The sequence below is a fragment of the Pecten maximus genome, chromosome 17, assembly GCF_902652985.1.
Source record: "Pecten maximus chromosome 17, xPecMax1.1, whole genome shotgun sequence".
NCBI lineage: Eukaryota > Metazoa > Mollusca > Bivalvia > Pectinida > Pectinidae > Pecten > Pecten maximus.
Window position 1 is genome coordinate 22,547,903 of NC_047031.1, and position 27,439 is coordinate 22,575,341.

Genomic DNA, 27,439 nt, shown 5'->3' on the forward strand with positions numbered 1-27,439 from the left:
GGCGGCACCGGTGGCATAGGTGCTGGTATCGGAATATCAGGTGACGGGCTAGGTGTGAATCCAACGCTAGGTGTCGGGATAGGAGGAGGGAATGCTGGATTCGGAGGAATGGACCCTGGAATACCCGTAGGCATTCTCGGAATGGACCAAGGATTTGGAAATGGAGCTTTGGCTGGGTTGGGAGCAGAAGTAGGTGATTTAGGATTCGGTCAAGGGCTTGGTGGTAATCTGGGTATAGGAGTTGATGCTGGCAACCAAGGACTAGGAGGCATTGTTCAGGATTTAGGACTCCAGGATTTAGGTGGATTAAATGCCTTTGGCTTAGAAGGGAATTCTGGAATCGGAATTGATGGTGGAGAGGGGATTAGGACTAGGAAATGACATAGGAATCGCAGGACTAGGTCTTGATTTCGGTTTTGGTGGTACAGGAAATTCAGGTGTAGGGATTGATAGTTTAGGACAGTTTGGTTCCAGTTTTGGGACTGGTGTGGATCTAGGGCACGGTGCTACGGGTGTTGGCGTAAATGATCTTGGTGCAGGCACGACCAAACTGGGTAGCGGTGTAGGTGTTCTAGATAACGGATTTGGAGGCCCTGGTATCGGTCTTGGACCTGATCTAGGTATGGGAGGACCTGGCGTCGGAATCGGACAAGATCATGGTAAAGGCGGGTCGGGTATCGGCATTGGACAAGACTCTGGTCATGGATGGCCAGGCGTCGGTATTGGTCATGACATCGGCCTAGGAGGGCCGGGTGTCGGTATTGGTCATGACTCCGGTCATGGAGGGTCAGGCGTCGGAATTGGTCATGACTCCGGTCATGGAGGACCGGGCGTCGGTATTGGTCATGACTCCGGTCATGGAGGGCCGGGCGTCGGTATTGGTCATGACTCCGGTCATGGAGGGTCGGGCGTCGGTATTGGGCCAGATCACGGTAGTGGAGGAAAGGCCGGCGTCGGCATTGGATCCGATCTTGGTTTCGGAGGAGGACCTGGTGTCGGTGTTGGACCCGATCAAGGTTTCGGCGGAGGACCTGGCGTCGGCATTGGGTCCGATCTTGGACTTGGCGGAGGACCTGGTGTTGGTGTTGGATCCGATCTAGGTTTCGGAGGAGGACCTGGTGTCGGTGTTGGAGCCGATCTAGGTTTCGGAGGAGGACCTGGTGTTGGTGTTGGAGCCGATCTAGGTTTCGGAGGAGGACCTGGTGTTGGTGTTGGAGCCGATCTAGGTTTCGGAGGAGGACCTGGTGTCGGCATTGGATCCGATATTGGACTTGGCGGTGGACCTGGTGTCGGTATCGGGCCCGTTCATGGTTTTGGTGGTGGACCTGGTGTCGGCGTTGATAGTGGGCATGGAAGTGGTCTTAGGTCCAATGCTGGCATTGCTGTTAATCAAGGTTTTGGAAAGTCTGGTTCGGTTGGTAATTCTGGTGTAGCGGTAGCTTCAAATAATTTCCAAGGAAATTCTGGAGGATTAGATTTGAACGGCATTATTCCGAATTTGAATCTTAATCTTAATGGTATCGGTGCTGACGCTGGATCTCAAGGAGGTCAAACTGACCCTTTAGTATTCCAAGACCCTACATTACCTCCTGGAGGTTCGAATAATATTGCAGTCTCAGAAACAGGGATGAATAACTTCGGGTTGTTTCCAGACATGGGCTCACCAGGCTTCGGTTTGGACATGAATCCTGGTATTGATTTCGGACAGGCTTCTTCGAATGGTCCCCTTAATTTCCCTCTGTAGATCGTAATAGTAAACTATAACTTTTTAATGAAACTACCTAAGGAGGAGAACATGTATTTCTGTACCCAGACCGATAAATCTTTTACAGAAATATTGGTTTTGAAATGCGTTGTTATCTGGGTGATGTTCATTGAAGGTTTGACATAACCTGTATTGGAGAAAGCTGACTATTTATTTGGGTTGGGGTTCTTCTCTAGAAAGACCATTATTGCTGGCATATCAAAAATATTTGACTAACAAACGGACCAGAAACCACACAAATTAAACAGATGAAAACAAGATATATATTAGAAATTAGAAATCAGAGTAACATCCTAATGAAAAAGTCGACCGTGCATGTTCTGAAGTACCAGGCATGTGGTAAAGTCACCAAAACACACATGTTATCAGTTATCAATGTCAGGCCATGGACTTTTATGAATTAACCTGTTCAGGACACGACACTTTGTAAATGATGTATATACCATGAGTTTCTACTGAGTGGTACTGGCCCCGGTAATGCTATTCAAGCAACAACTAGCCTGATCACGGTGTTAGGTAGTTTTTGTCACTGTCACACATTTATCGTCACATTTTGTGACAAATACATACATAAACGAATTGTTTGTTGGTATGAAAGTATTCATGAAGGACTCCTGACGTGTTCTGTGTATGTTTAGATACCTTCGCCTCTCGTATAGAAAATAAATCATTAACAAAGCCGGGTTTAATTGCTCTTTAGGGCTATATATAAAATAAAAAATGATTGGTGACTTATTTTGTATTTAGGTATTTCGTTTGTTGTATGTTTTGTTAAAAATGTTGTCGGATATTTTTATCATTCATACATGTATGGGAGCAAAAATTAATTTACGATATCACGCATATATCATATCTAAATCATGTTTGCAATAACGTCCGAAATATTTCTCTTGTCACATTATTGCACATAAAGGTATTTCTCTAACGTTCCTTGAAATGGAAAACAAATATTTCGTCTTTTGATAAAGGTTGTTTTTGTTGATTTTATGTTTTTTATTATTAGTTGGAAGTAAAATGGATTTTATGCTAAATGATAACGCTATATATCTTTCTCTGTGCCGTAATTTCTATTTCTGAAAAGTACAATCTTTTTCATATTTCATTTGTTAGTTTGTACATATTTAACAGTCCCTTTTGCTAATGATGCAGTAAGAAAGTATTGTTGCCAATGACAACTAGTCTCCTTGTCTGATGTTTATCAGATATTTAAGGCTAGACATTAGATATATTTTAAAAGGTTCAAGTTTTTCGATTTGTAAATTTTGCTCAAATTGACTTCCTTCGACTAGTGTTATATAATTGATGATATAAATGTGGCCAAATAATGTTTAAAATCATGAGCGACATTCATCAAAATAAAACCATTAAACTATAAAAAAAAACAAACATTTATTACTTATTCTTATTACTAACTGGTGTGATATGAATACTAACATAACGAATGAGTGAGGCGTTATTACTTCTTGTTTCTCTTTGATTTGGTTAATTTGACCTATTACGGCCCCCTCTACTACCTTCATCGTAAAAGGAAATACCTTTTTTTAATATACAACAAATAACGAATAACCGATCAACTGAAAATGAATAAGATAGAAACATACCCCTTGACTTTGACCATAAAATTCACCTCGACCCGCAAATGGGGCGGGCACGGAAAACATATTAAATTAAAATGATTCAACAGTTTAAATACTAGTTAGAGAATAACGTTTATTGTACACGTATCTTGTAACATATAAAAGACAAATATCCAAAAAAAGAGAAAAGAGTTGTACAAAAACAGAAAAAAATGTATTCAGATGGAAATATATCATAATGTTATTGAAGGAACTAGTTTCATTCTTATACAAATTGATAAACAAACTATGCTAATTGAGTACGTTTACATATTTTACAGATGGCGCTCTCATAAATTTGAACGGGATTTTGATTAATAATGTGTCCAGGACATTTATCATAATTGAGTAATTATACTTTAATATGTGTCAACAAAATTGTGATGAATCGTATTTCAAGATGTTAAATGAAAGTTGAACAAAACGTCTTTAAAACATGCGGATGAAATTATGATCAATCGCATATTGAGAAATTTTAATGAACGTTTATCAAGGTTGAATTAATGTTTGATAAGACATTGTGATACAAGATAAATGGAGAAGGGCTATCAAAGTAAGTCCATGTATGAAGGCACATGTATGTGTGTTACATTGAGGTAAGCATGTTATTGCGTATTGTGTGGTTTCTTTGCAACGGCAACTTAATTGAGTTCTGGTTATACCCTTATCATTTAGTTACAAGAAGGTGATCTAACACCAAATAACGATATTATACTTTAAAGGGTTTTGGACACATAGGGTATTTTTCCATTTTCTGTTAGCCCGACCCCATAAATGTTGGCTGACACAGGTTTCACCTCGCCTTATAAAGCTGTTTATCTAATTTAGGCCAGTAGGGGATATTGCTGCTGGCTGAAAACATTTTAATGAGCTAGGTGGTCACGTGGTCCGACGCGTCATCTGGTTCACCTCAACAGTATCACTAGGCTAGAATCTGCCTTGTTATATGCATTTATAGAGGGGAAACTCCAAAGAGCCCCATATTATTTTGTAAACTTTGAAAGCAATAACAGTGAATGTCCTGATTTTATCATCTTACATGTTTAGATTTTCTTTCCACACCTCATGTCTGTAATTGTATAACCAAAATAGTAGACCAGCGGACAATATCACAACCTTGGTAATTTACTATTATCACATTGTTTTTTTTGTTTTATTTTAATTTTAAAAACTCAAACAATGGCATATACACTATAGGTCTACTCAGAGGTGTAAATATCACATGTGATACTAGTATATATATATACATCTCTGGTCAATCTAATTAAAATCTAGATGGTCATTCTCACTACGTTACATTAGCATCTAACAAAATCCCATAAGGATATTTCAATTAGATTGATCTCTGGTCTACTATACAGTGAGGTGACAAAATGATATTACTTGTGCAGTCTTTTTACGGTGATTAATTTTCCTAGCCTTGTTAACCATTTTATTTTTTATTTAGATTAGATTTTATTAACTTTTAGGAACACGTTTTACCCTTTCCTGACATAATGTTAACATAAAAATACCCATTTCTTAATTTTGCAGTAGTTTAAAATACTGTTGTCTCATCCTGATGTAATTTAATTAGATAATTTGTAATCACAGAGCTGATTTTTTTTATCTAAGACGATACATTGGTTTTTTGTACATCAAACTTTGAGGATTTCCTTTGTACATATTAAATCAAGATTTTTTTAAATATTGGTTGAAATCAAAACATCCAGATAATTTTTTACTCAAAGCATGTTATGATGACAAGTTGGAAACTAAAGATCCTTGGATTCTTTATTTAAATGAGTAACATTGAACTGTCAGTCGTGGGTATATGTTTGAAGAAATCAGTTACTGTTCTGATCAATTTTACAGTAATGTATCCAAACAACGTCCTCTTTTTGACAATTTCCTCAAGGAATGCTTTATGAAGGTTATGATTGATTTGATTAAAACATATCATTTCAAATACCCTAGTATGTTTAAATGTATTCAGTTACTCAAAGTAGAAAATATAAAAGAACTTAACGATTAAGGAAAATATTGAACACTAGCAAATAAACTAAAGGAAAGATTTTTTAAAAGATTTTAATTAGAATATGTTCATTTTTAATGATTACTTCTGTTTCCCTGAATTATAAATCATATAAGAGTGGATGCCTTTGTCCATTAATGTTATATACTATTTTATCCAATAAGTTGAAAAACTTATGGAATAAATTGAATTGAATACAGTTGTTAAAGAATAACGAGACCATCACTGGAGTACATGTAACCAATTCACTGTTGTAACCCAATATATTAATGTAAAGTATTCCCCCATTACAAAACCGTTGCAATGGTAGAAAGTGTGTAAATAGTTATTAAATGTGACACATTTGGGTATTTCTAACGTTAGTTAAACTATCAGCTTAACTGTCGTCTCGGCAGCAGCGAACCTGTGACGTAGGAGGCTGACCGACCTCGTTATCAGAATGAAATTTTGCATATAGGTCAGTTGTCCAGATGGGCCCATGCTGTGCCTGTATCTCAGCTTGCATATAAACAACCCCAGGAGTGTGGGGGTAATTTGACTGGCTTTTCAGAAAACCGACCTGTAGACAACTTTAACCTTTTTGTGTCTAAAACTCTTTAATGTAAACACACCACACACCATGAACATAGACAGCGTGACTATAAAATAATAATAAAAAAGTAACAAAATAAATAAAAATAAATAAAAAAAAAATAAATAAATAAAAAATAAATAGTATTAGATCATCATTACATAAAAGCATAGGATATACAACTTGAACATGAATTGACCAATTAAATTATCGCCAGCATTTAAGGATTATCACTATGAGAGTGCTAGCAAATTAGTACATGAGGAAAAACATTATCGTCAAATATTTATTCATCAAATATAAATTTAACAAGAATTATATTTGAGATAGATATATGAATAAATACGTTGTGAATACATATCAAGTTGTGTAAACAAAGCCGTATTACTATCACTATAAATCAAGAATGAATAAAACGTGCTCATGTTAAACACGAAAAGGCACAATATTAGTAGAATGTTCTGGCAGCATCTTCTGCTAGACTGGCGATAATTGCTAAATAAATCTGGGTCAAGTATGAATCGCGTTAGGTTAAATATAGGTACCATGTTTGTAAAAATGAAAGTACGGATATGTAAATGATGATATTTGTATGTCGTCTTTGTTAAACGTTAAATTAGCAACGAAATATGAATATTGCACAATAACAGCATTATTAAAAGATCACACATACATAATTGTCTAAAAATATTAGATATAAGAAATTGTATTCAAGTTTGCCAAGGAATAGCTATATTTTAAATGCGGAATAAAAACACTTTAGACTAGATTTGTAGAACTAATTAGATTGGGAAAGTATTCGTGGTGATGTGGTCATGTTGCTGAATTTTGCTTCTACCTTTGTGGTTCTTTTTAAGTACTGCATTTTCTTTGAGTGTCCATTCTGCAAGATATCTTATTCATTTCGTAAAATATATGTAAATTGTTTGTAACCGGAAACCAGAAGAAGAATGAAAGCATAGCCCAGCACCCCGCACCAATCGTATCAACACAGTACTATATTATGTAATTGGGCTCCATCAGACTCTGTACACCCGCACAGAACCCAACAGATGTAGGTAGTACAATTTACGAAAGCTAAACTTATTATAGCAGTTAAGCAAGAAAGCTAGCTCAGAAATACGTTACCTGTTGTGATAACCACTTCAATAATATATGGGGATAACTTCCCTCTATATTGAAGTTTATGATTACCTTATGCATTAATATGTAATGCTAAAAAGATGTTTGCACACTAAGTCAGGGCAAAACATATGAGAGAAACTGTAATATATTAATGCGACTTAATATTAGTCCCGCTGGTCATTGATGTGTAGGGCATGGGTGAACTCGCTGTACACACTTAGTTGTTAGCCTCAGGTAAAATATCTGGGTGGTCAGTGGTCATCCGGAGAATGATGTATAGTTGTGTATATTTTATTGTATCCATACATGTCATATTTCGCTGAGTCAACAATATACATTGACATTTTTCACTTGTTTTATCTCTATTATAATTATTTCTTTCCGAAGGAAACAATTTCCTTATTATTGATATGAAATAGATTTTTTAATGGGCCCACAGGGAAGGAATCCTGAGGACTGAAGACAACTTTTTCTGGTTTTCACGAAGAATACTTAGACTTAGACAGTTTCTTGATATATCCCACTTTTTTACTCTGGCGGAATATTTAGCTTTGACAAAATGGTCGTGGAAACTTTACGTTCATACAAAAGTGCAGACAAAGAATATCAGTTATAGAGGATGAATATTCAGCTATAATTGAACGAACGTCGAGGAGGAAACATTAGTGAAATAGTCCCATTTGATATCAGTAATAAAGAATAAATTTCTTTCCATTAGAAACAACAACTATTTAGTGCAGTGTAACTATTTTGGCTCCATTGGATGTAACTCTGAATTCGTTTTCAAAATGTCAATATCCCATGAAAATTGGAACAGTCCTTCAAACAGTGGTTAGAAGTTCCATGGATGTTATACCATGTACATCAAATATATTTTTCTTCATTTGATATCAATGCTATTTCCTTCTCAGCAAAAATGACAATAATATTAAGAAGAGGTACTTTGTAGTATACAGTTTTTTTTTTTTACTTTTCTTGGAGGATGTTTTTCCTCCAATTAATGTTTATGTAAGTGAAGAAGCTTCGTTTGCTATACTTATTGAAGGTCGGACAAATCTTTCTGAAGTAGAAAAAATATATTAGGTTACCCTAACGTACTAATATTAAAATTAATGTAATTATTTTACAAGTATGTCAGATAATCACCGTACTATCTAGATAAAGAATATGCCTTTTTCTGAAAGAAGTAGTTTATATTGAGGATAATTACAGGATCAACTTAAATATATCACTATGTGGCGGACCAATAACAAATAACTACACAAAAACCCCGTCACATAATTTAAACTAACAATTTGATCTACTGTACGCAATTTAGTTTCACTTATTTTGAAATCAAAAAAATATGTTTAATGATTCATATAATGGTTGACTAGGACAAAATTTGAAGAAAATTAAACGATAGATTTTTTCACAATTAATTTCCCAAGTTAACATCCTAAATCGAAATTGAAGCCCATTTTTGACCATTTGTAACATCGTTATCGTAAAAATAACGAATAAAAGAGCTTTTATGAACTAAACTAAGTCCTAACTATCTTAAGAGCAATGCCTTCTCTCATTTAAAAGAAAAAAAATATAGTGATACACAATAACACATTCTGATTCAGAGACAATTTCTTTCAATATACAACTTATCACTTTGATCCTATTCTATGTCAAGGATGGTTTGTTTGAGACAACGTATCTCCATAACTGGTGATCAAAACTTAAAACAAAATAGCTTGTTAACAGTGTGTATACACTTATTTTAGTTGACAAAATTTAAAGAAAATTAAACGATTGGAAAATTCTGGGTCAAAATGTGTGGAACCAACTTAAATGCTCTTTCTAAGAAGTTATTATTACGCTGCTGTTATAACAATTTTTCAAACTACGATCTTTTGTTTTCGTTTTAGATCGATAAGTTGATAAGCAGCCAATCAAAATGCATCTTACAATGTTATACATCTATCTGGATAAATATCAGTCTAGATTGACTAGGATAAGTGTTGAATACTGTGCCTTTCAAATTATATACGATTACGAATCCCAATTGAATAATTTACTAGACACATGCATTTATACTGTGTAAGGACTGTAATATTGGGTTCGTCACACAAATGTATTATCTGGTTTGGGGGTATTGTGTTTCATCGGAACCTTCGGCACCGTTATATCCATGTAACGCTTGATGTCCTATTAATTAGGCTCAATATAATCTCAATCAATACAAGACTAAAATGTAAAGTGTCTTAACAATGACTTATCATAGTATTTTGATTAATTTTCTGTCTGTGATACTGACAATTTCACCAAATTAGCGGGGAAATGTGTGACAGTTTTTCGCAGCTGTACGCTAGATACATTATTGTACTTATGCGTAAATCGTGTTACGATTACATACTCACTCTTACAACAGTCTTTCATGGAAAAAAGTAAAATGGCACAATCCATAAATAAGTGCTCAAAGAGCGCATATGTCAGTGATACACAAAATGCATCCCTGTGTATATATATATATATATATGAACGATTTCATACTATTTATTTATCAATGACAGGAAACTGACATAAACGTAATGATATTCAATACATATATGAATTTTGATCACATGAGGGCCGTGCATAAATGACATAATCTGTTGATAGGACGTTGATCATTCAGGGAGTCAAAATGCCATTTGCTTAAATCTGGACGGGAGGTGACAACAACCCGAAATTCAGGATTTTATGATATTGGTGTCCAGATATAAAAAGGCATCAAGTGCATCTGTATTATTCTGAACCTTGTCACTAGTAAAATGACTTAAAACATGAAAAGCTAGTTGCAATAACCTTGGGAAATAAAAGGACCATAGTACAAAAGACAAACAAATTGAGAGTAAGGCTGCATCATACAGTTGTTCGGTCCTTTTCCCCCTTTTTTCATTGAAATTTGTCGGATATAGTTAATAAAGTCAATCTTATATGATATATTCCTGTTTGTAATAAGCAATTCCATTGGCTTAGGAAATTTATGTTATCAGTCCATAACATTGCCTTTATAATATCCATTTTGATTGGCGGATGGAGATATATTTGAGATTTATCTCCCTTTGACTTAAACAGTGTTGCCTTCATAGAATAACAGCAAAAATAAATAGTTGTCTTCCTGAAGGTAAATCAGTTTGATAGACAATGCATCTTTTAACAAAATCGCGTTAGGTGTATTTCTTATTAAAGGTAAAATAAATTATCATTATACATCATTTACGGGCATGACATTTTTTACTTTAGGTTATGATGATATGGATAATGTTTAAGTATTGATAATCAAAATCTAACAGTTAATCAGTGGTGCGCTTAAGCTGAGTAATCATTCGTGATGTCATTTCCGGTTGGATCAAGAGACATTTCTTCGTCGTCCAATGATAAATGACCAGCGGACCTAAACATGTGTATTATATTACTTTGGTTCTCACACAATGTGAGTAAACAGATGGTTTTCCTTATATACGTATGTGTTTATATATAGCCTTACATTCTTGAGGACACTGTGGTGTTTACTCTGTCGTGTAAACATACTGCTCTACTAAAAATCAACTAATAATACACCTCAGAATGAGAGTATTGTTGCAGATATCAATGCACATCTTGCCATGTATTATATAACTGAAAATATATAGCATCCACGATAATAAACCAAATTGCTATGCAGTATCTTAACCACACCATAATCCTATTATGTAATCATTTACGGATTTCTTAATTTACCTGCAATATCTTCTTCCTTTGTTTAAACGACGTGCTACCATTGTGTTACAAAATGCATAAGACGCTTTCAGTTGCTAGTAATGATAGTCATTGACGCCTGGAATTAATACTTTACGTCATATAAACGGATGGTAAATGCCACCGAGTCCGGTATTTGTTCTTTGAATTATCAAATTAAAAACAGATTCTCCAGAAATGATGTGCTGTCAGAAATAATATCGTATTGCTGTGCAAATGTGTGTTTTTATGTATCAGTATAATAAATATATGATGCAATGCTCGTTATTTGTCCCGTTTAAGTTACATAACATTGACAATCATCTTCTTTTTGCTCTATACATTACGACAATCATGTCTGATCATTTTTTATCCAGAAGCATATTCAGTTTCTTCATCAGGATCTTCGCAGTTCGAAGCTGTCTTCATGTTAAACGTGTCAACAGCGTCATTCGATACATCGTATTACAATCATCCACGCCTCCCATCATTCCTTCGTTAATTCTCTCTTCATCCTATCTTTTTCAGTTTTGTTGGCTTTAATTAGCCTTGGTTTGCCCTAGCATAATCATACCGATTAATTTCAAGAGAAAATGAATCGCTATTCAATAACAGTAACAAAAGAAGAAAAAATGTGTTTATAATATAACTCGCTCGTTTTACATTTTAATACGGCCATGTCATGGATGTCGTAGAACACATGCGTAATTACACTATTGTGACGATGTCAACAATTTATAACGTCACAACAACAAAGAAACATCACAGGATTGTCTCTTTTGAATCGAAATCAGCCTCGCGCATATAGAACTATGAGAGTTATCACTTAAATTATCATGAACAAGAGTTATGTGATAAGGAAAACCTGTGAATAGGAAAACCTTTATACTCGTAAATATGTCATATGGAATTTATTAACTCGTTCAATAATTTGATATGCCACTCGCTTTTAGACACTTGTCATACTAACTGATAAATCTCGTTCAATAAAATCCATATGAGATAGCCAATCATGTTAAATCTGTATATAAAAATACAAAAATCATTAGTTGTCAGTTGACATTGTTTTATTATCTGAAGTAGTATTCCTCTCAGAATACTGCATTTGACACATGATTTGATTTTACAAAAACCATTGTTACTCTATCATATGCAATATGACTAGCGTATGCATTTGTTCAGTAAAATACAATGTACATCAAACAGATCTTAGATAAAAAAAATTGACAGGACACAACTTAGTGTCTTCCTTTGTTATTATTTTCATTTAGGTCCTACGAATGATTAAGAGTTAGTGAGTCGAACATTTGTTTCAAACATAATGATAATTAAAAAAGCAAGCAAAAAAAATTGATTTAGTTCAATCTAAGATATTCAAAAATAAGGTTTGATATGAATTTTGGAATTTCGATAGCACTATGCCAACACAGGATAGAAATAAACTCATCCCTCGTAACCTTGCTTTGTTATTCAATTCAATAAGTGGAGCATTTCACGAATACCTTAAACAAATATGTTTTCTTTGGTTAAAGTACACTCCGGTAAACTCCCACCAGAGAATATTTGCATTTAAAACTACAGACGTAACATATGTAGGGTATTAATTGTGTCACATGTCGACATACAAGGACTAGTTACCGCCCTTTATCTACATGTACATCCTGTTTTTTTTTATAATGATATGCATGTATATTACTAATAATGTGTAATACAATGTTGTTTAACGTATTCAAGTTAAGATAAAGCTTCAGTACCTACATGAATGTTTATGCAATCTCTATAAAATATACTAAGCTAAGGACATGTCTAAATATTTTGAACTGTTTAGCTCGTTTGCTTTTGCAGAAATATTGTCTGTATTAACGTTTATACGATATAAGGGCGGATCGCAAAATAAAACAACGAGGTGACTAGCTACCCTACATCACATGGACCATGTTGTTTACTTAGTGACACATTTTCCCATTGAAAACTGTTTTTACATAAAAGATTGTAGATCAAATCCGACACTGGGTGGCGATTAAGATGTTGTCAATAATACTGTTACCACGGTATTACACAACACACGGTTTCATTATCATGTTAATACCGATTTTTTACATGACAAAACAGACATATACACAGGAAGTCACATTTTCGTAAACCGGCAGTACAGATATATAGCTTTGTTCAACTTAAGATTTCTAGAAAACTACAGTAAAAGTAAGAAAAACAACATATAATTTTGAGACATAGTTTGACAGATCAGTTATGAAACGTAAAATTCACTGTTGTAAAAAGTAGCTTTCACAGTTTTGTGAAATACATTAAGTAAGTGTGGTTTTTACAGTTTTGTAGACTATATTTCGTCTGCGTAGCTTTCACAGTTTTTTAAAACTTTATTTATTTAGCATAGCTTTCACAGTTTTGTGATCTTCAGATTTCCGTTAACTTCATAAAGTAAGAGTATCTTTCACAGTTTTGTAATCTACATTAAGTAAGCGTAGCTTTCACATTTTCGTTAACTGCATTTAGTAAACGTAGCTTTTGCAGTTTTGTAAATTACATTTCGTAAGCATAGAACTTACAGTTTTGTAAACAACATTTAGTAAACGTAGCTTTCACAGCTTTGTAGACTACAATTATTTAGCGTAGCTTTCACAGTTTTGTGAACTGTATTAGTAATCGTAGCGCTCAGAGTTTTTTTCTTTTTAATTACATTTAGTATAATAGCTTTCGCAGTTTCGTTCATGAGATTTTGAGAAATCAGCTAAATAATTTGTTTAGGTAATTTTTAGGAACAACGTGTGGAAAATATAGATATGATATTGCTGTAAAACTGCATCTTTATACGATCTTTATAGACCGGTAAACGATATCTAGATTACCCAGTTTTACAAACTACGTTATCGGTAAACTACGTTTATCAAAAGTAGCTTTCACAGTTTGTACACTACATTTAGAAGAATCAGTTATCAGTTCCTTTAACATCACGTAGTAAACGTTATTTTGACAGTTCTAGTAACCTAATTATACACCGTCGCCGTGACGTTCTGTGTAACACATTTAACTGTAAACAACAAGAAAGGTAATGTTGACAGCTCTGTACATACATATATAACAACAAATTAGGTATCCCAAAGAGTATAGTGTGATAAACCACAACGGGAAAAGTAGTTCTGTTACAACATAATTAGTTAAGGTAGCATATATAGGGTCTATAACACTACAATGAAGTAAGATTAAAAGTCGTTAGCCCCTGATAACGCATTGCTGCCCTATAACTCCACAGCAATGAGGTAGTTCTTTAGCAACTCATTAGGGAAAGGACACGGTGATATAGGTCTTTAGGGCATCACTAAGGAAACTCAGGAGACGACAGTTTTATGGCATCTTGTAAAAATGGCTCAGGTTCTGGTGTCAAGCCCTAGTCGACATCTGAAATTACACAAAAAGAACAATATAAACAAAAGTGTCAGTCGTCTTTCATTTAACTGTCACGTTTTTAACAAAAAGACACGTGACTGAGTTTCCTTTCATATTATATATACGATATCCTATTAACCAATAAATTCCTTCATGGTAATACGTTATAGTATTCAAATTGTCTGGATAGTTTCATTATGTTTAATGCAACGCTATGCATATAAACAAAATCAAAACTCAGTCATGAAGTTAAATGAAAATAAAAGGAATATGTTGCTTTATAATATGCAATCAAACCAGATTACAGGAATAAAGGCTTGATGTATTTCGCTAATTTCGATTGTATGTTATACTTCGTAATCACGAAATCAGAGGGGCCGTGAAAACACCTTTCAGAAAAGGTCTCTCGATTATGAAAGTATTGTACAGTACAAAATCAATTATATAATCTTTTATTTATCAGTTTAGTAATAGAAGAGATATATACCGAAAGAATGAGATGGGTATAAAGCTAGCAGCAAATGTTTTGTCCAGTTTAACTGATCAATAACTAGATTAGTAGCGTCACCGTGTGTGCATTATATTTATTAAGATTTATTAAGTATGGTAGGCAAGAAATAGATATCAGTTTTGAAATTACATTATCAGATTAGTAGAGTAAAAATTCAATGTTGAGAACAGTATGTACTTTGAAGAACACATATTAGTTTATACATACAGAAATATATTAAACACATACCATTGTTATCGCGTGAAAGAGTTACTGTGTTATAAAACAAATTGAATATGTAAGATATATACATAATTTTCCTATACCAATTCACAGGGAAAATGATAAATCCTCAAAACATATATAGATACACAGCAAGGACAGCCAGGTGAGGCAAAAACAACACGCACACACACGCACGCACACATATCATGAGCAACAACAACATTAAGACAAAGTTCCATTATCGTTAACTTAGGTACATATCATGGAAGAATCTACTGTGTAACTTTAAGACGAAATCAACAAAATAGAGGTGGAAACCTCCCGAAGGAATAAATTTCATTTTTCAAAGCTGACAAATCATAACATAGTTTACACCAGTGCTACTATACAGCCAACAAGGACGATGTCATTAGCGGTTTGTGTTAATGACACATTATTAGACAGGGAAAGGTATTTCCATTAATTAGTAGATCGTTAATTAAATCCTAACATATGTTTTACAGTGCTAAACTGGATATAGAAGGTTTTATCGCAGAGAGGAACGTATGTCATGGTATTATTTATGCCTATTATAGTCATGCCCGGACCATGCTAATGAGGTCCTGCTGTATATATTATAGTATGATTTATGTGTTAGCTGTTGATATTAGTAATACGTGTATAAATCATTGATAATTAAAATCTTTATTATCCAAGACCGCACAAATCCTGGCTCTTTTCTCCTGATACAATGATATATTATTTAAATGACATTTTGTATAAAGTCTTATGAGATAATTATCTATCTTGGAATAGACGTTCTTTCGTACAATTTCAGTGGAAGATTCTTAAAGAAGCTCGTTATTTATCCAAGGCTTATACAAAAGCCAACTTAAAAGCAACTTGATTATGGAATTAGTAACTTATACTATAACAAGCATCAACTGAAGATAATATAACTGTACCATACATCCCTTTCCTCCTTTTACGATATGTTTTGGGCAAAAACTATGTGGAAACTCCACACTGAAGGATCGCTCGTACAATCATCATATCCAGGGGCGTTTGTAATAAACCCATATCGCAACAATTTCTTTGATTAATTTTGAATTTCAAAAAAAATTAAAGACCAAATAATATATGTGTATTTTCTTAACAGACAACTGAAATTATTTAGCTATAATGATACATAATTTAGTTGAAAGAAAAAGTTCATTAATTCTTTAGCGGTATTTTCTTATGTATTCTTTGTATTCTAACTATCATAATATTTTGAAATGAGCACTAATATGTAAAAGAGGCATTGATTCTTATCAAAACCTTAAAAACATGGCAACTATAAAATATATACTGACATGTTGGCAAACATTGAAAAGTACAAGGTAATAAGATCAGGTGTTCCGGAAGAGAAAGCTTCGTTTACTTCGACGACATCAGCAAAAATGAGAAACCAGGTTGTGACAAAGAGAAACCCAGGCAAATCATCAAACAAGTCTTACATTATATCGTACAAATAAATATGATATTTACTAATATAAAATCCCCATGACATGAAAACATCCACATGTAATGTTTTATAAGGTTACCAATAATCTGTATCTAGTCAAAGGTCATGTCATATCCTCAAAATCATATCTACAGAACCAGTAGGCATTTCAACAAGCACTTAATTTATATCCCACGAGGAAATAGCTTTATCCATATATGATCTTGATGTCAAACTTTAAACTTTCCAAAGACCTTCATTAACTGCATTTCCATCCATGCCTATTACAACAGTAGCAAACGATGGTATTAATTTATTTAATCATTCATGGTACTTGAAAAAAGCTATTCTTTTCACATAATTGACCTTTTTATACATTCTAATATATCTCTAGTAACAGTCATTTTATCATGTTCTAAAATTATTATTATTATGTAAGATTGGCGAAACACTTGAGTGTTATAAAATATATACTTATGTAATAAAAGTGTCACGAAATGATTCTCAACAGTGAGCTAATCCCAGTTATCATATATGTATCATATATATCTGTATATACATGCATATACACGTATCATGTTAGTGCTTTCAATTGAAAAATATATACATAATATATATCCATAAATATGTATATATCAGACACGTGTGCATACTGTATAGCTCTTTAATTTTGTGGGACTACTGTTTCGCGGTTGTCCTCATCGGACCTGGTTCACTAATAATAAATTTAGCGCAATAAATTATACATTTTTGTGTATTGATACTGGTCTTAATACATATCCATACTGTTTGGTTTGAATATTTGAAGATTATTTTCGCGCTATGATTAATGGCAGCGAATAACCAATAAATTAAATTCTGCGCAAATATTACTAACTATATGCCGAATACCTGGAAATAGTTACAAAATAGCAATTCAAAAAATGCACTAGTATCACAAATGTTAATCTAATCGATGAAACTGGGGAACCTATAAATTAATGGAATATTTAAATAGAATTTAATGGAGATCCTGATCAGATAACTAGCTGAAGATGAGTTATGCTGCAATGGTATGCCATACCATAAATAGCATAGGCTAACGAAAATAGAGTGAAAACGTGAAACATTAAAACAATCTGATCTATCAGTGTTACTTTAGTGTTCATTTTGTGTAGTGATAGCTTGACAGCCGATGTGGGTCGAGAATGATATTCATATTACCTAGTCATTTGATCGGTATATAAAAACGTCAGGGATTTCACATACAAGAGCTATATATCATTATAATAAAAATTTTATTCATTGGCATGATCCATTTGTCGAAACACTCTTGATATCGCCCCGCTTAACTATACAGACTATATCCTCCAGCCGTTATCACTACCCTTGTTCCCATACTGAGGGTACCATTACCTATATGTGACTCATATAAAGATGACAGTTATCTTGAATAAAGCAAAAGACACTTACCCTTCCGGAACACCTGGTAGTAACTTCGTTCTACGTTTTGAAGGGTCTCTATGTAAATATACCCATTGTTTATGGTTCCCCCCTTTTTATAGTTTTAGATGGAATAATATCATGTCGGTATTATCTGGTTTATTCCGTAACAACAATATGATGGTATGTTAAACCTATGCAAATTTCCTTTGAGGGAAGCAACAAAATGTGTTCTGTTTCTGTTTATTAAATGTTATATATGCTGAGAAACGCTTAATCACAAGAGGACAAATATGAAGATAGCCAAGCATCCGAAAACAACACACATATACTACACGCAGGTATCTCGCACACAGGGGAACGCGTCTTTAAGGACAGTAGCTGTTGATTAGACGTTAATTTTGTGTGTGTGTTTTGTTCGCTAAAATACACCATGGAGGGCTGGGATTGATGTATGATGTTCATGCTTTGTAGGTCGCCACAGATGTTTCCATACAACCACAACTTACTGTAGTTTGTTATGTGTGTATATAGTTTAGATAAGATAAAAAGCCTTTAACAATGTACTTTTTTCAAACACAATCATATTTACGAAGATGAAACGCAGTAACAAGCAAATTAATCGATAGAATAAATCTTTGTAAATGTCTGATTAACATCTCGAGGCTTGTCCTAGTGTCGGTACACCTAATGCTATTCCATGCAACGGTAACTTTTATGTATTTAACGAGAAAAAGAAATGACACATTCCACTATAATAACAAACGCAACAGGTAAGTAGGCAAGCTGTACTCGGTGATTACTTAGCCTGTGTGTTACAAAGGACAGGGATGAAACTTGATATGTTTATTATACACAAGGTTAGGTCCAAACACATCACGAAAATAGCATCATTCTAGGTTTTGTCTCATTGTACCTTTTGAAGGCTTAAGATCTTAATATATTTTCGTTTTATTAATACCGAGTTAAGGATTATCTTACAAAGTTGATATCTTTTTTATTTTTACATAATGATTACATTTTTACAGGTATTCAATTGTCATATTCTTAACACTGAAAAGTCATGAGAGTCAAATCAAATGTAAGTAAAAATGTGGGTTATAAACAAAACAGTATTAAACAAACGAAATGTGTATTAAAATATCTTGATATACACACGTTTATAGTTTAATTGATGATTGGGGATATGGTTACTCGATTCTTGTGGTACAGATGGACAGTTTGTACAAATTTTGCTTATGTTAACAGTTTAGAAAATAAGTTTAAGACACATTTTACTGTTAAAGAATTTATCAATTATAATTTGCAGATCAGTATAATACAATTAAATGTAAAAAGTAAGATCAAGGTGCTTATCCCTTTTGAATATGTTTGTACACTCCCTTGACAAGCGAAACGTGCCTCCATAATATTACAAGATTTGATTCAATTCTGCTAATTATGGTATTTGAAATGCGTTTCTCACTCATCTAATACAATATTGACAAGTATGCATTATAATAAACAATTTTCCACTTAAAACCCAATTAAAAATTCTTAAAGAAAGCAATTCACGCAAAAGAATAAATAAAATCTTGTGCAAATTTTACATGAATTTTATTTCCTTGATAGTAAGTTGTAGACCTGATCATTAAGAGACAGTAGATCAATCAAGAACAAACATTATGGGTACAGCAAAACACAAGAAATATATCTAAGCAAATGCGTTAAATTCGTGTTCAATTCATATAATTTAATTTTGCTTGTAACAAGCATTATCATTGGCTCAAAAAAATATGTTATCATCTCATAACATTAAAAAAAAAAAATAAAAGGAACTACTTTCAGTAATACCGGAAGTAGCGGAGTAATCGTTGTTTACGGGATTTGGTATTTATCGATGTGTTTTTAAATATCTGGAGCAAAATAAACATGTTAAACTTAATGAAAATGTTTCTTATCGTTGTTAATTAAATTTTAAGGGTTAACTGTAATTATTTTTACGTTATTGAGCAATAACACAAAAAACTGGGGTGTACTCTTTTCATAAACCGCTTCGCGGTTATTCAGAGTACACCCCAGTTTTTTGTGTTATTGCTCAATAAGTACACCCCAGTTTTTTGTGTTATTGCTCAATAACGTAAAAAAAATATTACAGTTAATCCTTAAATAAAAATAATAATATTTTAACAAAAGTAAATATATGAAATGAGAAGTCTCTCGCTACTTAGTATTATGTTAAAGATAAAGAGAACATGCATGTCCATAAAAATGACAAGATATTACAATACACTGCAGCAGACGTTTTTATCACCTGTATATGTACAGTAGGTTATGATGAGCTTGATTGCAGTGTGCCGCCACAATGTTTGTCCATTTGCAATGGTAATATTTTTTGCAGTTTCATTTAATTATGCGATGCATAACCTATATACCTTTTGGTGAGGTTAAATAAGAAATGTACTTCAACAGTTTAAGTATACGCTTTAAATCTGAATCAGGAAAACAGAATCCACTACCATAATGGCATTACAATATAGCTTATGCTTTGTTGTAATTGCAAATATGGCGTCAGGTGAAAATATGTACGAAAGAGCGAAAGACCAAAATTTTCAAATTAATAAGTGACAGCAATGCTAATACATATAGGGCAAATTGGCGAAATTTTTGTTATATATATTTTATAATACATACACTCAAGTATTAGACAGACAGTTATTACGTACGTCACAATGTGTACATTTTGAACGTTAATTAAGAACTGCAACAAACGTCTTTACGAAATGTATTTCTATGCAACCTCTCTATTCATATACGCTTGTTAACACATTCTTGTAAGTTTTGTTGTGTGTTTTCAACAAATAAGCACATCATCAATTATGAATAGAGAATTACCTCACAATAAACCTATGCCCTATAATGAGTATGTATTATGTTCACATACATATTTTGATATAGTACAAGTAGAAATACCATGCAAGAAAAAAACAAGAAATCGATGAAAATAAAAGATTCGCTTATGAAGTACAATGAATGGAATAAAAATGTTTGTATTCAGACAAACAAGGATATAATAATACGATAATATACCGTGGCAATCATACGATTAGACTCTAAATTGAGCAACATCATAAAGCACGTGATGATGTAAAGAAAATTAAATAATTATATTCAAAGATCATTAAAAATGAGTAAAGTCGAACGGGCTTAAACGCATATTACGTATGGGTATAGTACTGTATAGGGCTGTACAGAAATTAAAAAAATATATATATTACAAAAGATTACTTCGACTTAAGTCAAGGTATGAGCAATTACCAATAGAGACAAAAATATGTTAAGATATATTATGATTTAATACTAGACCTGCTAGGTGATCATTGAAACAAGTGCTCCGAGAATGTCATTAGTAGACCAACATTTGTATGCTTGAAGACGAATCATTCATTTTCCTTTGCACTTTTTTTTCAAAGCTATAAATATCAGTATATATTTTGTCTATATCAGCATCGATTCTATATTATATTCCTATGAACCGTCATGTGATCGGTGTTTGCCTTTTATACTATTTACATACATAGTATACGGCCACATTCCTCAAAGGTGTAAGGTCGTACAGTTGATTCTCATTAAAGCACCTGTCTACTTTAGCATCCTCATAAAGAACATATTTTCATCTATAGAAACTGATATGCGCATATTGAGATACCCTGAGTAGAAATATATTTCTGCATCTCAACTTAGAAGTCTGATTGATCCTTTTACGGAACTACACTGATATTGGTAACAGCGTATAGATGATAAATTTCAGTGTTGAAAAAGTGACCATACACCTTTATTCTAATCAGTTAACTATTAAAACAAATCAACAATATCATATAATACTTTGTTGTTAAAACATGGTATATACGTAATTATGTGACAATTAATAAAATCAGTACAACTATATGCCTTTGATATATATGTATGAACTATAGCAGCATAGCAATGCATACATAAAAACTTCATATACATGTAAATATTGAGAAATAAATAATTATATTGATATATGTAGAGTTAAAGTGAATAGAGTTGTTCGGTTCCAATACAATCGTTTTAGTTATATGTACCGCCAAGACACAAAATACTATAGAAAACACCATTGTTATTGTTATTATATAGATAATATATACATTTAATATATTACTGTACGTAATTGATATCGTATGACAAGATAAGTAATTATAAGGGTGATGTTGATACATATGTGCCAAGCCGGTACACAGGTATACATATATATAATATTCAGTAGTTATGGCACATAGACATATTCAAAAGTTGGGTATAATTGGTAATATACACAAAAATAACAACTTTCATAATCATGTCGTAATTACTTAGTTACGTAGTTACGATTTCTGTTCATTTTATAATGTTTCATATTAACAAACATTGAACACTATATACAGTCTTAACAATTTTCTCCACCTATATCCAATGACACTGCTTGCACAAGTAACAATCCATAGCCGTATATAAAGTCAATCAACAATTCTTCTCTGTAATTGTTTTACCGAAGACAAAAGTCAACGTCTAATGAACGCTTTAAATTTCCGCGTCAGTTTCCTTTTACTTTTGGACGGTTTTGATTTTGCAGTTTCTTCAGAAAATGACGTTATTAAATTCAAATAAAACATTTTTATCAAAGAAACGTAAACCGAACACTGGCTGACTCGGACAGCGCACTATTTCCTGGAGTATTATGCATAGAACAATAGTTATGTCGGATTGGCTTTGCTATCACACATACCCATCAATCTGCCGGTTCAGGAGCTTCGCCTCCGTGCACACTCCTTCTCTGAAACTGCCTCCCTCGACGTCTGCGGAAACCTGGCTCTTCCCAGCGTGGGTCAAGTGTCGTTCTCTCTCCTCCCCACTGACCCCTATCTGGAGGCCCCCACTCACGTCGTGGTGGCAATTTATCTCTCTGATAACTGTCGTACCACTGTCTCGGCGGAGGGGTTGTTCCCCAACGTTGACTAGGTGGTCCAATTCGTCTTCGAAACCCAATGTTGGCTTCCTTGGGATTCCAATGCTCACCCCCCTCGCCGCCGCCCTCGCCACCGCCCTCGCCGCCACCGCCGCCACCGCCGCCGTTACCTCCCTCGCCTCCCCATTTTCGTTCGGGTGGTGGTTCTGTCATCCTTGCTTGGTTATCCCACCATGGACCCCGCCATCGCTGACGCTCAGATGGTCTAGACTGACGACCCCAATGATCATTCGACTGCTGTCTGTGTTCATCCCAAGTTTGTGAATGTTTGTCGCGTCTAGGAAACGCAGATTGTTCTCGTCTCCGCCACCCTCCTCGTGGTTCATGAAACGTGGGTCGGGGAGGAGTTGGGTAATGCTGCTGGATAGGCGGGGGACTCACTGTAGTTGATGTTGTGGGTAAATCTTCTGCTTCTATCCTTTCACCCTCGGCGTCCAAGAGTGGAGCTTTCGTTGTTGAAGGTTTTATACTTTTTATTTTAGCATCAATTAATTTCTCAATTGACGCAAGTAAACCGGATATACTAGCAACGGTTGTAGTGGTTGGTTTACTCGTTGTCGGAGCGAATGGCAAACCAGGTGTAAATTGTTCATAAGAGATATACGAGCTGGTTGGTGCCAGTGTACTTGTACGTGGCCTAGATGTATGTCTTGATGCAGACGCTGGACTAACTGTTGCCATTTCAAGGGTGGCCAGGAGGGACTGAAGAGCTTGTTCAATACTAACTGTATCAGTTGATTGCCCGGTCAACGCAGATGATATAGCTGACCCAAGGGCTTCCTCTCTTGATTGTGCCGGTGTCATTTCACATGTCACGTTACATGAGCAAACCGACTCAATACAACTTCCTCTTAAGCACATGCCGGAACACCAATGTCCAATTGATGGCATGGGATAAAACATGCCTCTTCCTTCACAATGAAACATTTTCGTTCGACTTCCACACTGATCAGCGGCAGGTGCAATGCGTGCTGGAATAATCGTTTTCAAGGTTGTGGTGACTGGCGCAGGAGTAGTTGTAGTAATGGGGACTGTAGTTGTAGTAGTTGGTGTTGTAGTTGTGATCATAGGTCGATTTCTGAATGTCGACTCCGATTGTTTATTAGCTTTTATAGTTTCTCGAATTTCCTGTTGAAACAACTGCATCAACAGCGATTTAACACTGACGGGTGTAGCTGACGTCGTTGGAGCGTTAGTGATACTCTTGGGTATTGTACTCGGCGTAACTTGATTTACCCTGTAAAAGCGCTCTTTCGATGTATCTAGTTTGGAGTGTAAAGGCCGCATGTCCATCAATGGCGTTCGAGTTGTAGTGTGTGGTTTATTTGTTACAACTGTGGGACGCCGGTGTTTTAGTGACCAACTCCTTTTTCCTCCGAATTCCATAGAATTTGAATATCTATCGTCTTTGTTTCTCATTTCGTTGCCTTGCTGGTGTATATTCTGATTTGACTGGGAATGACGGTACTCGTAATCATTTGTCGGGGGTACTACTGAGCCGCGTGCTGCTGATACAAAAGTCTGAGTATTGAGAGGAAGACTATGTCGGGTTGGTTGTATTGACGAACCATTCCTGGTTTGTTTTAGTTTAGGCGATCCACTAGGTACGGGTTTCTGCTCGGTTGATGGAGTACTATGAATTTTCATGGTTGAGAATAAAGTTTGGAGAAAGTTTCTAATCTGTTGAACAGGGGGAGTGGTTGTGGTAGCCACCACCGTCTTTGTGTCCATCGAATTTATGACTGGATTTTGCGCGGTTTTAATCCTTTGGTTATTTTGATATTTCATGTTTGAGGCATTAAGTACACCCTGCATATTATTTGTCTCAGTATTGCTTTGAGGCAGGTGAAATAAGTTTTGCGTTTTCCTTTGAACCTGCTGCTGTGTCTTATTCTGATGACGATTAGAGGTACCTATAAACGATGACGGACCGTTACGATGTGGTGTTCCTGTTGATAATTTTCGATGTAGTGGTTGCTGGTTTTTGTTTATTCGTGTTTTCCGTGTTCCGATATGAGTACCGGCGCGGATCCTGAATTCTTGTAGAAGTGGTGTTGGTTCAATAACATGCGATTTTGACCGTCGTTGCCATTCATATTGTTGTTGTTGTTGTTGTTGTTGTTGTTGTTGTTGTTCAATCATATCAGAATTCGACTGTCGTTGCCCTTGATGTTTGCGTTGCTGCTGAAGCTGTGACTGTGGTTGTTGTTGCTGCTGTTGTTGGTGATAACTTGGTTGTTGCTGTTGTTGATGAGGTTGCGGTTGTGGCTTGAAATGTTGTGATTGTTGCTGCTGCTGCTGAAGTTGATGTTGCTGTTGTTGTTGATGCCGTTGCTGTTGTTGATGCTGTTGATGTTGCTGTTGATGTTGCCGCCTCCACTGCTGCTGCTGTTGCCAATTCTGTTGTTTTGTGTGTTCTTGTGTTTTGAATTGTGTTGGCAATGTTTCCTCTTCGCGGTACCTGTTACTGTTTGCTTGTGACTCGGACTTGTCCCGAGTGTAATCTAATTGTCGATTTGTATTTTGACGATTGGTATTTCGAGACTGTATCCCATTTAATAACGAAGGACTTTGCAGGCGCGGTTTCAACGCCGACTGATATGTTTTCAAAATGTCACTGTCCGACTTTTTTTTCGTTTCACCAATAGTTTGAATGATGCTTGCAACAGGTTGATACATTGCAGATGGAGATTCGTCAGCAATCCTTTCCCTGTCGTTAGTTTGCAATAGATGCAATTCATTCTTGATATCCATCTGGCGATTATTAACATTATACATGTCGCTGTCTTGCTGTCCTGTTGCATAATGTTCGACCGTGGTATGATCAGGTGATATCATGGCTGATTGAGCAGATTGCTTGATTGATTTCATTGGTGTTGCCACTAATTCTTCGATTGCCTTAGTTGTCTGTGAATAACCTTTCGGGGTTGTCATTTTAGACGTTGTAAATTCTATATCTGTATTAGTACCTAGCTCAGTGGTTATAGGTGGTGATGTGGTTAGCGGGAATGTAACAGTAACTTTCGGTTGTGTAGTAGTTACAACTTCCGTCGTTGTCATTTCAGTTGTTTGAGTCGTCGGTTGATTATAAGTAGTAACTGCTGGCGTTGTTTGCGGAGTTGTAAGAAGTTCCGTCGTTGATTGCAAAATTGGAAGAAGTTCCGGCGTTGATTGCGGAGTAGTTAGGACTTCAGTCGTTATTTCAGGGGTTGTAAGAACTTCCGTCGTTGTTTGTGGACTTGTAACGACTTCCGTCGTTATTGGCGGAGTTGTAAGAACTTCCGTGGTTGTTTGTGGAGTTGTAACGACTTCAGTCGTTATTGGCCGAGTTGTAACAACTTCCGTCGTTGTTTGTGGACTTGTAACGACTTCAGTCGTTATTGGCCGAGTTGTAACAACTTCCGTCGTTGTTTGTGGAGTTGTTAGAACTACAGCTGTTGTTGTTTGAGTAGTACCTTCAGTCGTTTTTGTTCCTATAACTTCAGTGGTTGTTAGTGCAGCTCTCATACCGTCGTTCGTTGTATGTGCAGTTGTTGCATCTAATGTTTTTATAGGTAATACTTTGACTGATTCTGGTTTTGTCTTTTGCTGGATGAAGCCCGATTGATTTGAACCGTTAATATCATTATCGTTCTTCTTTTCCTGTGTAGAATAGGCTATACTGTATTCCTGATGATCATTGATCTTTTCGGTTGTAGTCTCATTGTTTTTCGTGGACTTTGCATTGGGATGAATACTCTGCAGAATGTCCATTGCTAATTGATCAAAGTCAATAAGGGAGCTATGTATATCCGCTGGTTTGTTTGTCCCCATGCTTGGAGTAAGTGTTGTGTGTTCTACGTAATATGACGTTGTTGTAGATTTCCTTTTGGAGGGTTTAATTTTCGCGTTTTCAGAATATATGACCATGTCATCTGGTGGAGATAGTTGTACAATGTCAGGCACTAATCTGACGTTCGTTTTACTTGTCAACTCGTCTTTTTGTCCTGCATTAGTTTCTTTTGTTTTTCTTCCAACGTTGGAAGTTCTTGTCGCTGTTTTCTCTCTATTCGCTACTGATGGTACAAGATAAGGTATATTATTATTTTGTTTGGTAATTAGTCCATTGTTTGTTATGCGTTTCGTGAAATCGTCCATAGCATCCCTTGCATTATCATACTGCGTGGAATACAAATCTGCAGTCATTGGTGTATGGGCCGTATTGAAATGCTTTTGATTTCCTGGAGGATTTGGCAATACTGAAGATTTAGTCCGGTGACTTTTTCTACCTGTCAAATTTCTTACATCAGTTCGTTGACTTACAACGCTACGGCCAGGTAATCTGATAGGTAAGCCAACTATTTTGTTAGCAGAAGCCTGTCTTTGGTGATTTGTATGTCCCGCGGCTTCTACTTGTGGTATTACTGAGCTACGTGTTTGATCCCTTCTCGGATTTCCTGGAACCGCTGGTTTACTTTTAGCATTGATTCCATGTTGACGACGGGTTGCCTGGCGCCTCCGCGTCCCAAGGGGTTGAATTCGTCGCCTGTCAATCGCAGTTATTGGTCTTGTCCTCCGCTGTTGGAGACCTAAATGTAAATGAAGTTTATTTTTATTGATAT

At 35.1% G+C, this 27,439-nt stretch overlaps 2 protein-coding genes across 2 annotated transcripts in view; one reads left to right on the top strand and one right to left on the bottom strand.

Annotated features, from left to right (window-relative positions):
* Positions 1–233: 233 nt before the first annotated feature.
* LOC117315092 (glycine-rich cell wall structural protein-like) lies at positions 234–3,139 on the top strand. The gene is made up of 2 exons (XM_033869239.1): positions 234–764; positions 882–3,139. Exons 1-2 carry the CDS (start codon positions 350–352, stop codon positions 1,742–1,744), a joined length of 1,278 nt encoding a protein of 425 aa, XP_033725130.1. The 5' UTR covers positions 234–349; the 3' UTR covers positions 1,745–3,139.
* Positions 3,140–11,872: 8,733 nt separating this feature from the next.
* Positions 11,873–27,439, bottom strand: part of LOC117315093 — a 39,012-nt gene continuing 23,445 nt past the window's right edge. The window contains exon 3 of the mRNA XM_033869240.1: positions 11,873–14,240. Coding sequence (XP_033725131.1) covers positions 14,223–14,240 — 18 coding nt within the window. The 3' untranslated portion in view covers positions 11,873–14,222. The remainder of the gene's footprint in view (positions 14,241–27,439) is intronic.

Coding starts and splice junctions, on each gene's coding strand:
- LOC117315092 (XM_033869239.1), top strand. CDS start 350: ATGGTGGAGAGGGGATTAGGACTAGGAAATGACATAGGAATCGCAGGA. Junction 765..881: donor AGGGCCGGGTGTCGGTATTG/GTCATGACTCCG, acceptor GCGTCGGTATTG/GTCATGACTCCGGTCATGGA.